The 14,001-nt window shown below is 34.4% G+C and overlaps 2 protein-coding genes across 2 annotated transcripts; both read left to right on the top strand.

Moving 5' to 3' along the window:
* Positions 1–2,335: 2,335 nt before the first annotated feature.
* On the top strand, positions 2,336–2,983 carry LOC114176885 (60S ribosomal protein L39). Its single transcript, XM_028062071.1, has 3 exons — positions 2,336–2,462; positions 2,549–2,652; positions 2,753–2,983. The coding sequence occupies exons 1-3, from the start codon at positions 2,460–2,462 to the stop codon at positions 2,799–2,801; spliced, it is 156 nt and encodes a 51-aa protein (XP_027917872.1). The 5' UTR covers positions 2,336–2,459; the 3' UTR covers positions 2,802–2,983.
* Positions 2,984–7,068: 4,085 nt separating this feature from the next.
* On the top strand, positions 7,069–12,040 carry LOC114177226 (ATPase 8, plasma membrane-type). Its single transcript, XM_028062492.1, has 14 exons — positions 7,069–7,282; positions 7,373–7,591; positions 7,673–7,810; positions 8,000–8,314; positions 8,417–8,743; positions 8,829–8,948; positions 9,038–9,160; positions 9,276–9,380; positions 9,495–9,804; positions 10,029–10,543; positions 10,629–10,802; positions 11,210–11,392; positions 11,480–11,640; positions 11,792–12,040. The coding sequence occupies exons 1-14, from the start codon at positions 7,232–7,234 to the stop codon at positions 11,886–11,888; spliced, it is 2,838 nt and encodes a 945-aa protein (XP_027918293.1). The 5' UTR covers positions 7,069–7,231; the 3' UTR covers positions 11,889–12,040.
* The last annotated feature ends 1,961 nt before the right edge of the window (positions 12,041–14,001 follow it).

Here is a 14,001-nt window from a genome sequence, read left to right as displayed (position 1 = left end):
AGTATATATAAGTAGATAATGTTGTATGGGTCAAAAAAACCTTTACCAAAATATGATCACTAAATTGAAGTGAAATACGAGACTATAGTCATAATAATAGCAAGCACATAAAGAGGGACAAGGTAATATAGTGTATGAAACCCTATAAAGTACGAGAAAAACTCAAAATTGTAACATGTTTCAAAAATAATATACAACTGTGTTAGTGAAAATTTCAAGAGATGTTGGCTTTGAAATATAATAAAAGTTTGATGATTATGCAAGTTCATTAAAACTATTTTATATCTTCAAATTATCTATTATATTTTGTATTAGTGTCATTTTCATTTTTATTCTCTTTAATCATTTCACCTGTCCAGGTGTAAAACATGTAAAGTATTATTCTTAAAAAATTGAAATATTTGATAAAATATAATATATTTTAATCAATATCAATGATTATCTCATGTATATAATAAATTCTCACTTCTAATGCATCTAAAAATAAAGAATTGATTTCCTTGTGTGTATAATAGTTTCTTTTGTACACATAATTGATTCTCATACTCATAATCAATTTTGTTTTCATATAATTGATTATCATCTCGGTTTAACTCTACACACCATAAACAAAATCAGTTTAGAAGAACAATTTTGTCTTTCATTCATGGTTAATTATATCTCTTTATACTTACTAGAGAAAAAAAAGCATCCATTCATCCATTCTTTGCATTTCTAGAGTCATTATAATCAAATAAATAAATATAAACAACTCACCTTCCTTCAAATCCATTTGCCTGAAAAGTACTCACTCATATATACAAACACAATATAAGTTTTTCTTGTATAACCCACAATTTGTAGAGATCGGGATAGGTAAAGTTGGTGTGCATACTCGTAACAAATTAATTTAGTATATTTTAATCTACAATTGTCCTTTTTTTTCTTTCCAATTTGATATTTGTTATTATTTCACTCTGTGCTTGTATTTCAAAGTTAATTGTGTTGCGCGCATTTTACATTAATCATCATATAATAATTGTTTATATAATAATTGTTTATTGCTTGAAAATGTGCAAAGTACTTTTAGACTTTTTTATTTAAAAATATGATTATTTTGAGAATAATAAAACCCTTTTAAGTTATCATATTTTTATTGCATTGTTTTTATTTTAAATTTTGTCATTCTTACTTTTCAAATGTATATAATAATAATAATAATAATAGAAAACATTATAATTCTGAAAAAGTGGAGGATAAAAATTACTCCATAGTTGAATTCAATGTTATTAAAATAGGAAAACAACAGTGACGTTTTCGAAGTCAAGACTCATTACTATATTTTTTTCAGTAAATCAGACAATAATATCTTTCTAATTAGTTATATATTTATTTAATGAAGTTGTTAATATTATGTTTATATAACTTATTTAATTTACATGGCATGGTTAATTATATACTGATTGGACGTAAAAAAAATTTAAAACATAAAAAAAACACTATTGCTTTGATGTTTATATTTACTTTTTCTTTAAAATTTTGCTTATGCAAATTAGCCAATAAGTTTGCAATTCATACATTGTACTAAGAAAGTCAATAAAAGTAACCTGCCAACTCACCCAATTAACTTCTTGCAAGCCAAATACAAAGTGAACCGATCTCTAATGCCATTCCCACAAATAGTTGAACTTTACTATAAAAGAAAAAACCTTACAAGATTATTTTCATTTAAAAGAAATGAAAATACATGTATTATTTATCCTCATAATGTCAATTAGTATAATTTATATAACAATCATTATTTATAACAATGTATAAAGAGATTTTCTTTTTTGTGTCCACATTTCTAAATACCAATTTTATCCTTTAAAATATAATTATTTATTAATTTTTTAAAAATAGACGGTTACTTTTACCAGGTTTTTTAAAAAAATTGTCTATCTTTACTTATTATCTTTTTCTCTATTTACCAAAAGTTATTTTCTCATCTTTTTTGATATATTTCACTTTATTTTTAATTTTTAATTAATATAATTTTATTTTATATATTAACTTAAAAACATTATATTATTATCACATATTAATATAATATAACATATATTTAAAAAATGCGTACACACATCGCACCCGTGTGTACGCTAGTAGAAATTAACGAGGATATCATAGATAATAATTTATAATTAAATTTAAATAAGTTTTACTATCATAGAAGAACTTTAAAAAAGTATTTTAGAGTAATTGAAATATATTTTTGAGAGAAAAAAAGCTCACTCACAGGAAAAAATAAGGTAAACTAACGAGGTTTATGGGCCTAAGAGTTTGACAGATGGGCCATAGCCCATAAGTATTACAAGGGCAGAACCGGCCCAATCCACAGGACCGTGTGGTGACTCTGTAAAAGACTGGAACTGGCTAGGGTTTTCTTTAGTTTTCATAGAAGTGCAGCGGCTTGTTCTTGCGTTGGATCGTCCACAGCGAAAATGGTAAGAGTTGAATCCATGGTCGTTTGCGTTTGTGAATTGTTCTAAGTTTGTCGTTTTTGATATGAAGCTATTGATTTGATGTGTAGCCTTCCCACAAGACGTTCAGGATCAAGAAGAAGCTTGCCAAGAAGATGAGGCAGAACAGGCCCATCCCTTACTGGATCCGAATGAGGACCGACAACACTATCAGGTCAGTTTCCAACAACATCCTAGGGTTTTAAGGATTATGTTTCTTGATTCCGTGGATTCACACCCTGCCATTCTTTTCTCCTTTTTGTGTGTGTTTTCAGGTATAATGCTAAGCGCAGGCACTGGCGCCGGACCAAGCTCGGATTTTAAGGTGGATGGATGAACCTTGCGTTCTAGGTTTTTTAGTGCAATCCTTTATATCGAAACATTGTAGCTTTTGAGTGTTTTGTCCTCGGTTATTTCTCATCTTACAATTACTTATGATTTTTGCTATTAATGTGAAACTATGATGGATATTTTAGATTTTAATGTGTTGCCGTCTTTTCTCTTCATCTCTATTTCTTGCCATTCAAACGAGTGATGAAAACCTTGTTACCTGTTTCATGAAAATCTTGAAATATGCTTGATGCCAGGGGTCTGCTTAGTTGTCTAGTGAAGGGTTAAAACCTCAATTACCGCTGTTTTTTCAAGGAAAAACATGAAAAATTGGTTGGATTATTGATCGTTCATTGTATGCCACAATGACAGAATCTAGGAGGCTGTTCATTTTGTCTGAAGGGTCTGTTGGAGTTATTGTGAAAGTAATGATTCATGACACCTCTGTTACAAATGTAAACACCTCATTAGCATTCTTAAATTCCTCTCCCTTTCTCCCTTCTTGTTACGTTATGTTAACTCTCTCTCTCTCTATATATATATATATATATTCTTTCTTAGGAGAATATGGAGCAATAGATATCCATGGATATTATTTTTGTAAAAGTTAACTGCGTGATTGTATTGAAAGCACTGGTGAGATGGTTTGGAATAATTCATTCGGGGAGTGGTCAAACGGCTTACCTTATAGAAACCGTTGTGTTTGATTGTTTAAGGAATGCAGTCATTCGAGTATAGTTGATGATGACAGGAATAAAGTGTTTTTTTTTTCTTTAGGGACACTGATAATTTGTTGGAATGCACTTGAAAATAAAGTAACATTTTTTCCAAGAGGAAAGGGATGGAAGCTGAAGTTGCTTCCATCAGGTGGACGTGGGTTTTCCATCAGAACATGGGAACCAAGTCTGATTATCAGGAATTGGAATAATCCAGTTTTTAAAGATTTTCTGTTTCAAATTTTAGATTAGTATAAATATCTGAACATTAGTGTAGAATGTTATGTTTTAATGTCAGGATACTACTGGTATTGGTATTTGAACACTTCTACTTAGTACATTCATGTTAAAAAAGTTCTACATACAAAATCTACTCCAATGGATCATGTTTCTTAGGGTGCATTAGAGGGTGAACTGGTTGAGAATGTAGAAGTGACAACGTCAAATCTTGTTCTTTACGTTGTAATGCTAGAACTAACGATGTGTTTGGGGGGATCACGAAATCGTTAGAATTGACGTCTAATCTCTTAGAGGAAGAAACTACCACATGATTGCGCCTTTGCCAAGCCAGTGTTTCTATGCATAATTTCATAGAAAACACAACAGTTGTAACATGTTTCAATGGGATCTTCAAGTCCGAAGTATTTGCTTTAAAGCGTAAACCAACCTATTTATAAGTTTAGTGGACTAGTTTTACATTAAAAGAATTGAATCGTAATGTAAAAAAAAATAAAAATCAAACTACTATTTTACCGACCAAGCTATTTTGCTCAGTTTCTGCGCCTCTCTTTGTTTGTCAATTTGTAAAAAAAAATCCATTTTTATCAGTGCAAACACTTTTGGACTTTCAATCAATTTGTTAGCATTTCTCTCTCGTAGTTTTCCTATGTTTGAGTATTTTTCAATGAAATCAAAATACATAGATTCATCACGGAGCTAATTAAAGGAGACAACAAATACGATTTTCAAAATCTTAATTTTACTTAGTCTTGTAGATCCATCTGGGAGCAAATATTGCGGCAAAGATCTCAAATCAACATTTTTCTGGAATATCTATAATAGAATATCAATAAAACATTAGGGGGAAAAACACAGGTATCTTACTAGTATTACTAATCATATTCTAACATTAAGATTGATAAGAGTCAATGATTTTCTTTACCGTGGTGACAATAACTTTAAAAAGAAAAAGAAAAATATTGCATTACTTACTAAAAAATTATTGTAAAACAAAATTATGTAGAATATTGACACTAATTTACCTAACTCAAATTTCTTGAGCGTTTTATAGTTCATATTAAAAATTGAGAAATGTATTCCTTTCAACTAATTGTATTTACAGACTAATACTTCATTTGTAATGTTTTTTTATGTTGATCGAAGTTAATTTTTTTACCAATATAAAATTGGGTTTTTGGCAATGTTTATTGCACTTTTAATGATTAAAATATATAAGGATTTTTTTTTATATTAAGTAAATTTTTTTTATCAATTATATAAAAAAGTATATTGATTAGTGTGAATTGAAATAATTGTGGTAAAATATTAGAAAAAGTAACATAAAGCAAAATTAATAATATAAGAAGTCTATGTACAAAAATGTTAACTTTAACATTTAATATTTAACGTTTCAATATTTTAATCCCTTCTAAGTACGTTACTTGATGCTTATCATTCCTTGTTACTTGATGCTTATCATTCCTTTGGAAGAGTTCACATGATTAACAAATTAAATGAGTCTTAAAAATGAAACTTACACATGCTTTGTGAAACTCCTGTGTTCCTATCCCACCCCTCAATAGTCTCACATTTTTTAGAAGTTGAGACCTAAAATGATTTAAATATCCCTTTTTCCTTTTGTGCTCCTAAAACGGTTTAAATACTCTTTCTTACTTTCGTCATTTGAGATGTCTTTTAAGGACAAAACCATGACGAAATTGATGCTCCAAAGCGGACAATACATCAAATGAGGGGTGATTGATCCTAATGATATGTTATGGGATTGAAATATTGGCATCCATCGTGAGGCCGATAAAGAAGTTCTACATGTGAACCATTGGTTCCTTAAGCCCTCAATTGGGGATGATCCGCTCATTCTCCTTAGACATTGATTGGGGACAATACTTCAAATGAAGGATGATTGACCCTAATGATGTCATGGAATTGAAACATTGGCGTCCACCGTGAGGTCGATAAAGAGGTTCTACATGCGAACCATTGGTTCCTTAAGCCCTCAATTGAGGATGATCCGCTCATTCTTCTTGGACCTCGATTGTGGACTTAATGTTCTTACCACACTCAATAGTCTCACATTGTTCAGAAGTTGTGACCTAAGGCAGTTTAAATACCCCTTCCTCCTTTCATTTGTTAAGATGTTTTCTAAAGATAAAACCATGACAAAGCCACGCTCCAAAGTGGATAATACTTTGGATGTATGATTGTTTTTTCCTTGACCTTAACAGTATCCTGAGATCATACATTCAACTTTCAATGTTTTTTCTTGAGATTTCAAACCCATTATGGCTTTAATGAATATTCATATCAACGATAGAAAATGAATAAATCAGCATTATTAGAAATATATTGACAAGCTTAAATAAAAATAAACAATCTCGATTAAGCCGATATTTTTTATTTATTAAATATGATCTGAAATTAATTTTTTTATAATTAATTGTAATTGATAGATTCCTTTAAATAATGAAATAAAAGTTTAATAAAGTTAAATTATTTATTCAAATAAAATTGCGAATCGAAAGTATTTTAGGTTGACTGTATTTTGATTCCTTTTAGATGTATGAAAGTGTGATCCAAATAGATTTATAGTTTCCAAATTTCAATAAATATTTTAAGATATGTATACTGACTTAAAAATGAGTGAAAGTATAACAGCTTACAACTATTTTTAGAACGAATATCCACTCTTTAATATAGTAGTGACACTACAAGAAGTTATACCCTAATCAAGTAATTTTTTTTTCATATACAGGAACGAACCAGTCAAATTTTATTTCGAACCGTTCGTTAATATCATACATTCGGAAAGTAGAACTCAAAGTTAAGAGTATTTTGGATACATCTTCTTGTCTAACTTTTTAAAATATTTTTTAAGAATAAAATTATTAGAGTTTTAAGTTTCAAAATCAATGGTATCTTTAATCAACTAATAATATTATTTCAAGAGACCCACGTTTTTAAAACACAAATAATCATAATTGTTGTAACCACTGTACAACCTGTGAAAATCATAACTGTAATGTCGAACTGAACTTCAACACAAGTTCAATGGTTTTTCATTGATTTCCCGAATTAGACTCATAATAAAACATTAACAAAAAAAAAAAAAACTGATATTGTAACAAAGAAACTGAAGTGGTGTGAGTTTGCAGCAAATATGCAGTTCACATTCGAGAAACATTCCGTAAGAATAGGAAGTTTGTGGTGGAAAACAAAAGCAAGCATGCATTGCCTATTTTGTCGCAAAATTTATCACTATAAAGCCTGGGAAAACCTTGAACAACCTAACTGTCCCTTTCCACAATAATTTTCTTCTCATTTTTACACCCTTTTGGCATGGTATTCCAGGCCTAAAGGGAGTGAGCTCTAGGAGCTCCTATATTAGAGGAGATAATAAACCATTAAAACCTAAAAATTAATAAAAAAAACATTAATTAGGTAGGAAAGGGACACGTTCATCTTTATTACAACATGTCCTCCGACATTTCGTTTGAAGACCTCAAAAACGAGAATGTGGATCTTGTAAGAAACAAAAACTGTGACCATGATGCTTTGAATCTCAGATATGATCCTTTTCTGTGAGATGACTTTTGTGTATGCGTGTGCATGCAGGAACACATTCCTGTTGAAGAGGTCTTCAAGCTACTGAAATGTACCAAAGATGGTCTCACATCTGCTGAAGGAGAAAAAAGGCTTCAAATATTTGGTCCCAACAAGCTAGAGGAGAAAACAGATAGCAAGTTTCTTAAGTTCTTGGGTTTTATGTGGAATCCACTTTCATGGGTCATGGAAGCTGCTGCTGTCATGGCCATTGCATTGGCCAATGGAGGGGTAATCACAACACAAACCTTTTGTATCTTTTTGTCTCTGTTCTTGTGTTCATTTTTGGCAGTTTCTTTGTGAACTCACCAGGACAAGCCACCGGATTGGCAAGATTTCGTTGGTATTGTGGTGTTGCTGCTCATCAATTCAACCATTAGTTTCATTGAGGAGAACAACGCAGGCAATGCTGCAGCAGCTTTAATGGCTGGTCTTGCACCCAAAACAAAGGTGACAGCATTTGTTCATCCATTTTCATGCACAGAGTTTATTCTAAAGAATTAAGGATTTTGGAACAATCATTGAAAACCTCTCTCTTTCTCTCTTGGTGTGACCAATCTCATTCAATCGCGTTACTATGACAACTCTCATATAAATTTCACATTCAGAACCTAAAGGAAGGAAGCATTTTGTACACAGGTGTTGAGGGATGGAAAATGGAGTGAAGAGGAAGCTGCAATATTGGTGCCAGGAGATTTGATCAGCATCAAGTTGGGGGATATTGTCCCAGCAGATGCCCGTCTTTTGGAGGGAGATCCCCTTAAGATTGACCAATCTGCCCTCACCGGTGAGTCCTTGCCCGTCACCAAGAACCCTGGTAGTGAGGTCTTCTCTGGTTCCACCTGCAAACAAGGTGAGATAGAAGCTGTTGTCATTGCCACCGGTGTTCACACCTTCTTCGGCAAGGCTGCACATCTTGTGGACAGCACCAACAATGTTGGTCACTTCCAGAAGGTATATGTTTTTTTTACAAATTACTAAGTTCTTGTTTCTTAATTGATTTCTTTGTTTGACAACTTTGGACTAATGTATGGATATTGGATTGGCTTCTACCAGGTGTTGACTGCCATTGGAAACTTCTGTATCTGCTCAATTGCTGTGGGAATGTTGATTGAGATTATTGTGATGTTTCCCATCCAGGAAAGGGCTTACAGAGATGGCATTGATAATTTGTTGGTTCTTCTCATCGGAGGTATCCCAATTGCCATGCCAACGGTCTTGTCTGTCACCATGGCTATCGGCTCTCACCGTTTGTCTGAGCAAGGAGCCATCACCAAGAGGATGACAGCCATTGAAGAAATGGCTGGCATGGATGTTCTCTGCAGTGACAAGACCGGAACTCTCACTCTTAACAAGCTCACTGTGGACAAGAACTTGATTGAGGTGAACGACCAATGTGATAATGAATCCTTGCATTTGCACCAAAAGCTTCAAATTTTATGTTAATTAAGGTTGCTTGTGAATGTAGGTGTTCCCCACTGACATGGACAAGGATACCCTTGTCTTGTATGCTGCCAGGGCTTCTAGGACTGAAAATCAGGATGCCATTGATGCTTCAATCGTTGGAATGTTGAGTGATCCCAAGGAGGTGCTTATTGAGTTTCAAATTGATGTTTTTTATGAACATTCATGGAAATTGGCTTATTATTGTCACTGCTCTCTTTTGTGGCATCTCAGGCAAGAGCAGGAATCAATGAGGTGCATTTCTTGCCCTTCAATCCAGTGGACAAGCGCACAGCAATCACTTACATTGATGCCCAAGGCAGTTGGCACAGAAGCAGCAAGGGTGCTCCTGAGCAAGTGAGGGATTCACCATTACTTTTCTTGTGCTTCAGAACCATGAAATAACTTTTCTTATAGAACATAACATATATGAACCTACTGATATTTGACTGACCAAATTTATGTATGTCAGATTATTGAGCTCTGTGGACTCAAGGGAGAGATTTTGCAAAAGGCTCATAAAGTCATTGATGAGTATGCTAACCGTGGTCTGCGTTCATTGGGTGTTTCACGCCAGGTGAATAAAGTGCATAAAAATATTACATGCCATGAATTCACTGTTAAAAAACAAAATGATCATTTAAAACAACCACTAGGAAATTCCCTAAAAACTCTTGTACATGGTTTTTAGACTGTTTCGGAAAAGAGCAAGGAGAGTGAAGGAGAACCCTGGGAGTTCTTGGGTCTCTTGCCCCTCTTTGACCCTCCAAGGCATGATAGTGCTGAGACTATTCGACGTGCTCTTGACCTTGGAGTCAATGTCAAGATGATCACCGGTGATCAACTTGCCATTGGAAAAGAAACCGGTCGCAGGCTTGGAATGGGCACCAACATGTACCCTTCGTCCTCTCTTCTTGGTGACAGCAAGGACCCAACCATTGCATCAATCCCGATTGATGAACTCATTGAGAAGGCTGATGGATTTGCCGGAGTCTTTCCTGGTAATGTTACTCTAACATCCTAGTTCATGTTAATCTAACAAAAACCACAGAATAACAAAATCTATGATTAATATCATCATAAAGAACATCATTGAAACAAAGTGGAATGGTGTCATGTGATCCATGTAACCAAGCTCCCCTTTGTTGTTGTATGGTTGCATGAGTAAACTCTAATTAAATACTAGAAGGAAACAACAACAAACTGGTTTTCTTGTGTCATGCAGAGCACAAGTATGAGATTGTGAAGAGATTGCAAGATAGAAAGCATATCTGTGGAATGACTGGTGATGGTGTGAATGATGCCCCAGCACTGAAGAAGGCAGACATTGGTATCGCTGTTGCTGATGCCACTGATGCAGCGAGAAGTGCCTCAGACATTGTCCTGACCGAGCCAGGACTCAGTGTGATCGTGAGTGCTGTTTTGACAAGCCGAGCCATCTTCCAGAGGATGAAGAATTACACAATCTACGCTGTTTCCATCACCATCCGTATTGTGTTTGGATTCATGCTCGTTGCTCTGATATGGAAATTCGACTTCTCCCCTTTCATGGTCCTTGTTATCGCCATCTTGAACGATGGAACCATCATGACCATTTCCAAGGATAGAGTGAAGCCTTCTCCTCTTCCTGACTCATGGAAGCTGAAAGAAATCTTCGCCACTGGTATTGTTCTTGGAGCATACATGGCCGTCATCACTGTTGTCTTCTTCTTTTTGGTTCATGACACTGATTTCTTCACTGTAAGTGCTATTCTCTATTCAAATAATAGACAACTTATCACATATTGCTCTGACATGACATGCCATGATGTTTTTTTCCCTTCAGAGAACCTTCGGTGTGAAGCCAATTGCAGACAGTGAGGAGCAGCTTAACTCAGCCCTTTACCTTCAAGTGAGTATCATTAGTCAAGCACTCATCTTTGTCACCAGGTCAAGGAGTTGGTCTTATGTTGAACTCCCTGGAATTTTTCTTATCACAGCCTTCTTTGCTGCTCAATTGGTAAGTTATAGCTTTCTGACCCTAAGCTTTTCTCAACTCTACATACTTTCTTCGTGTCGAGATATATACATATTGTGCGTGAGATTATATATTAATAGGTGTTCAATAATAAATGGAACAATATGTCCAATAAATAACAAATCTCGTTAGGATATTCTAAATTACGATTTTCATATCATGTTAAGAAGTGAACTTTAAACCTAATTCAACCTCACAAAACGTCTGACTTGTGAGGTGAAATTTGCACTCAATTATGTACTTTAAATCGATCATATATCTAGTCGATACGAGACTTCTAACAGAAACCGATCATCAACGAAGAAATAAGAAAAAAGTAGTTCCATCATAGTGTATCTAATTAAAAGTTATATAAATAGTTATTTGTGATCTGGGAACTGGTGAATCAGGTGGCAACTGTGATTGCTGTGTATGCACACTGGGACTTTGCGAGGATCAATGGAATTGGTTGGGGATGGGCAGGAGCAATCTGGGTCTTCAGCATTTTTACTTACATTCCTCTTGACATCCTTAAGTTCATCATTCGTTTGGCACTGTCAGGCAAGGCTTGGGACAACATGCTTGAGAACAAGGTCTAGCCAGAAACATTTGCATTTTACAAACTTGTCACTTCATTCGTTGTTGTTTCTCTCTTCATTTCAATGCTCGTGTTGGTGCAGACTGCTTTCACTACCAAAAAGGACTACGGAAAGGGAGAAAGGGAAGCTCAATGGGCCATGGCTCAGCGCACACTTCATGGTCTCCAAGTAGGAGAAACCATGGTCAACCACGAGCAGTCTGAAATAGCAGAGCAGGCTAGAAGACGTGCTGAGGCTGCCAGGTTCAGTTCCTCCCAAACTTAATGCATGCATCTCAATGATTCCGTGGGCATGTACTAGGAAAATAACATAGCCTCTTTTTTCTGAATTTCAACATACATACGCAGTGTAGTGTTATATGATGTGCTTAATTTGAGGTGTCAAAATTTGCAGGTTGAAGGAGCTCCACACACTCAAGGGACATGTTGAATCAGTGGTGAAGTTGAAGGGTCTTGATATTGATACCATTCAGCAACACTACACTCTCTGAAAGAATCTTAAGGAACAAAAATTCGATGAAAATGGGATCAAAACTTCTTAGAGCATATAAACAAAACCATGTATCTTGGGTTTATACTTTCACTATGTATATTATGTTTGTATGCTCGCTCTTTGCTACAACTGAGACTTGACTAATATGTACGGAGGCATGTTGAATTTTTTTATTCTAATAAAATAATAAAACAAATATTATTAAAAGTGTTGCAGGTGTTTGGTGTCTTTTACTATATAATCGTTTTCGAAATTGAAGTAATAGTTGTTGTTTGTTCGTAAATTATGCTTTACCTAGGCGTATGATGGACTCGTTACACCCATCATATAAACTTTTATATTGGTTATAATTTTCTTTTTAAATTTATTTGCTACGAATATAAACACTTTATATTTATTGACCGTCATATCATAATACTACACTTTGAATAACTTTTTAGATGTATTTGATATAAATCCTAATTTAGATAAGTGATAAGTTAATTGTTTTTCTATGGTTGGAACCAAGCGATCTCAAGAACCTTCAGCCTTCTTTCTCCATGTCTCCTTTTCTTATTATTGACACTGATCCACCGCCGGGAGTGAGGTACCTGTAAGCACTCTAATGCTTAAGTCAGAAATAACCCAATATTCTCTATGTACTATATGAGTTCAAGATTAGATACCCCTCTCAGTCATTGAATCGTCTCTTATATTATCTGGCATCACCCCCGACTTTATTACCTATAAGGCGGTTTTCTTCTTTCATTAAGCAATAAGGAATCTATTGAATGTCGTAACTGCCCCAGACCTTAACGGTAACATTTCCAAATTCCCATTGATGTTGAGCCTTTGAATTCCTGGACCTGTATGTTATCTCTGCCATTACTGGAAAGATCTGCCCCTCTGTGTTGCCAATCCATCATGTACCAGGCCCCTTTGGCCGAGATGTACCAAGCTCCTTAGGTCGAGATGTACTCGGCCCTTTAGGCCAGGATGTGCCTGTTGCCTTGTTAGGCCATGGAACGCACATTGTCCACAGTGGCCGAGGTGTACATGGATACTGGGTCGAGGTGTACACGAACACTGGGCCGGGTATACACATCCATCCATACCAAGCTGGGTCTATCCTCTTCTCTCCCTATCTTCCTTTGATAACTGCACCTTAACTTGAACAACATCTCTCCCGTTGTGCAAGTGTCCGGATACATCCCTCCCACGCTTCCCTACTGTACTAATTAGTGGGACATACATGGACACCCTAGACATTAATCATGCTTCATTAATTGATTTTGTGAGTATCATTGGATTCGATGATGTTTTTTCAAACTAATGAATTTTCAAATTTATCATATGTAATTACATGAACTCTATAAGTTGTTTTTCATTTTTTTAATTATTGGATTGCAATGAAATTTCTCATAGTTGAGATAAATGTATTTTTCAAACTAATGAATTTTCAAATTTATCATATGTAATTACATGAACTCTATAAGTTGTTTTTCATTTTTTTAATTATTGGATTGTCATGAAATTTCTCATAGTTGAGATAAATGTATTTTTTTCATTTTTATTACAAGTTTTCCTTTTTAAAATATAATCAATTATATTACTCTTTATTATTATTTTTTTAATATAAAATTATCACATATCTTCAGAAATCATAATTGTCACATTATAAAGCTAGGATTGTCAAAACGGGTCAGCCTGACCCGTTTTGATCTTGCTTGATTTTGACCCGTTTTAAACAGATCGGACCGGACTGGCCCGCTAGGATAAAACAGGTTGGATTTTTGGATCCGACCCACGGGCTGGGCCGCCAGTTTTTTCCCAAATGTTTAATTTGAGGTCCAAAATTAGATTTGAATTTTTTTCATTCCAGATTGAGTTCAGTGAACATTGTCCCAATGTTATATTACGAAAAAAAAAAAATTCTCCTTCAATGAAGAATACAACAATGATCTATTAAACAGGAAAAAAAAAAAAAAAAGATCACAACACAAACAACGTTGCAATATATATCTGGTTCAGTCCAGGCAATGATGATGAGGTATGGGGTGTTCACGAAGCCAAGCAAATCTTCCTAAAACAAGTTCATATTCAATAACTAAGCATGAACATAAATCTACCAC

The sequence above is a fragment of the Vigna unguiculata genome, chromosome 3, assembly GCF_004118075.2.
Source record: "Vigna unguiculata cultivar IT97K-499-35 chromosome 3, ASM411807v1, whole genome shotgun sequence".
In the NCBI taxonomy this organism is placed as follows: domain Eukaryota; kingdom Viridiplantae; phylum Streptophyta; class Magnoliopsida; order Fabales; family Fabaceae; genus Vigna; species Vigna unguiculata.
The sequence above is the reverse complement of the archived record's forward strand: the minus strand, read 5'-3'. Positions and strand labels throughout refer to the sequence as shown.

Bases quoted from the DNA above. Each gene is read 5' to 3' on its own strand.
- LOC114176885 (XM_028062071.1), top strand. The intron at 2,653-2,752 runs GTCAGTTTCCAA...GTGTGTTTTCAG, and splicing joins AGGACCGACAACACTATCAG to GTATAATGCTAAGCGCAGGC.
- LOC114177226 (XM_028062492.1), top strand. From the start codon at position 7,232: ATGTCCTCCGACATTTCGTTTGAAGACCTCAAAAACGAGAATGTGGAT. The intron at 7,283-7,372 runs GTAAGAAACAAA...GTGTGCATGCAG, and splicing joins AAAACGAGAATGTGGATCTT to GAACACATTCCTGTTGAAGA. The intron at 9,805-10,028 runs GTAATGTTACTC...TGTGTCATGCAG, and splicing joins ATTTGCCGGAGTCTTTCCTG to AGCACAAGTATGAGATTGTG.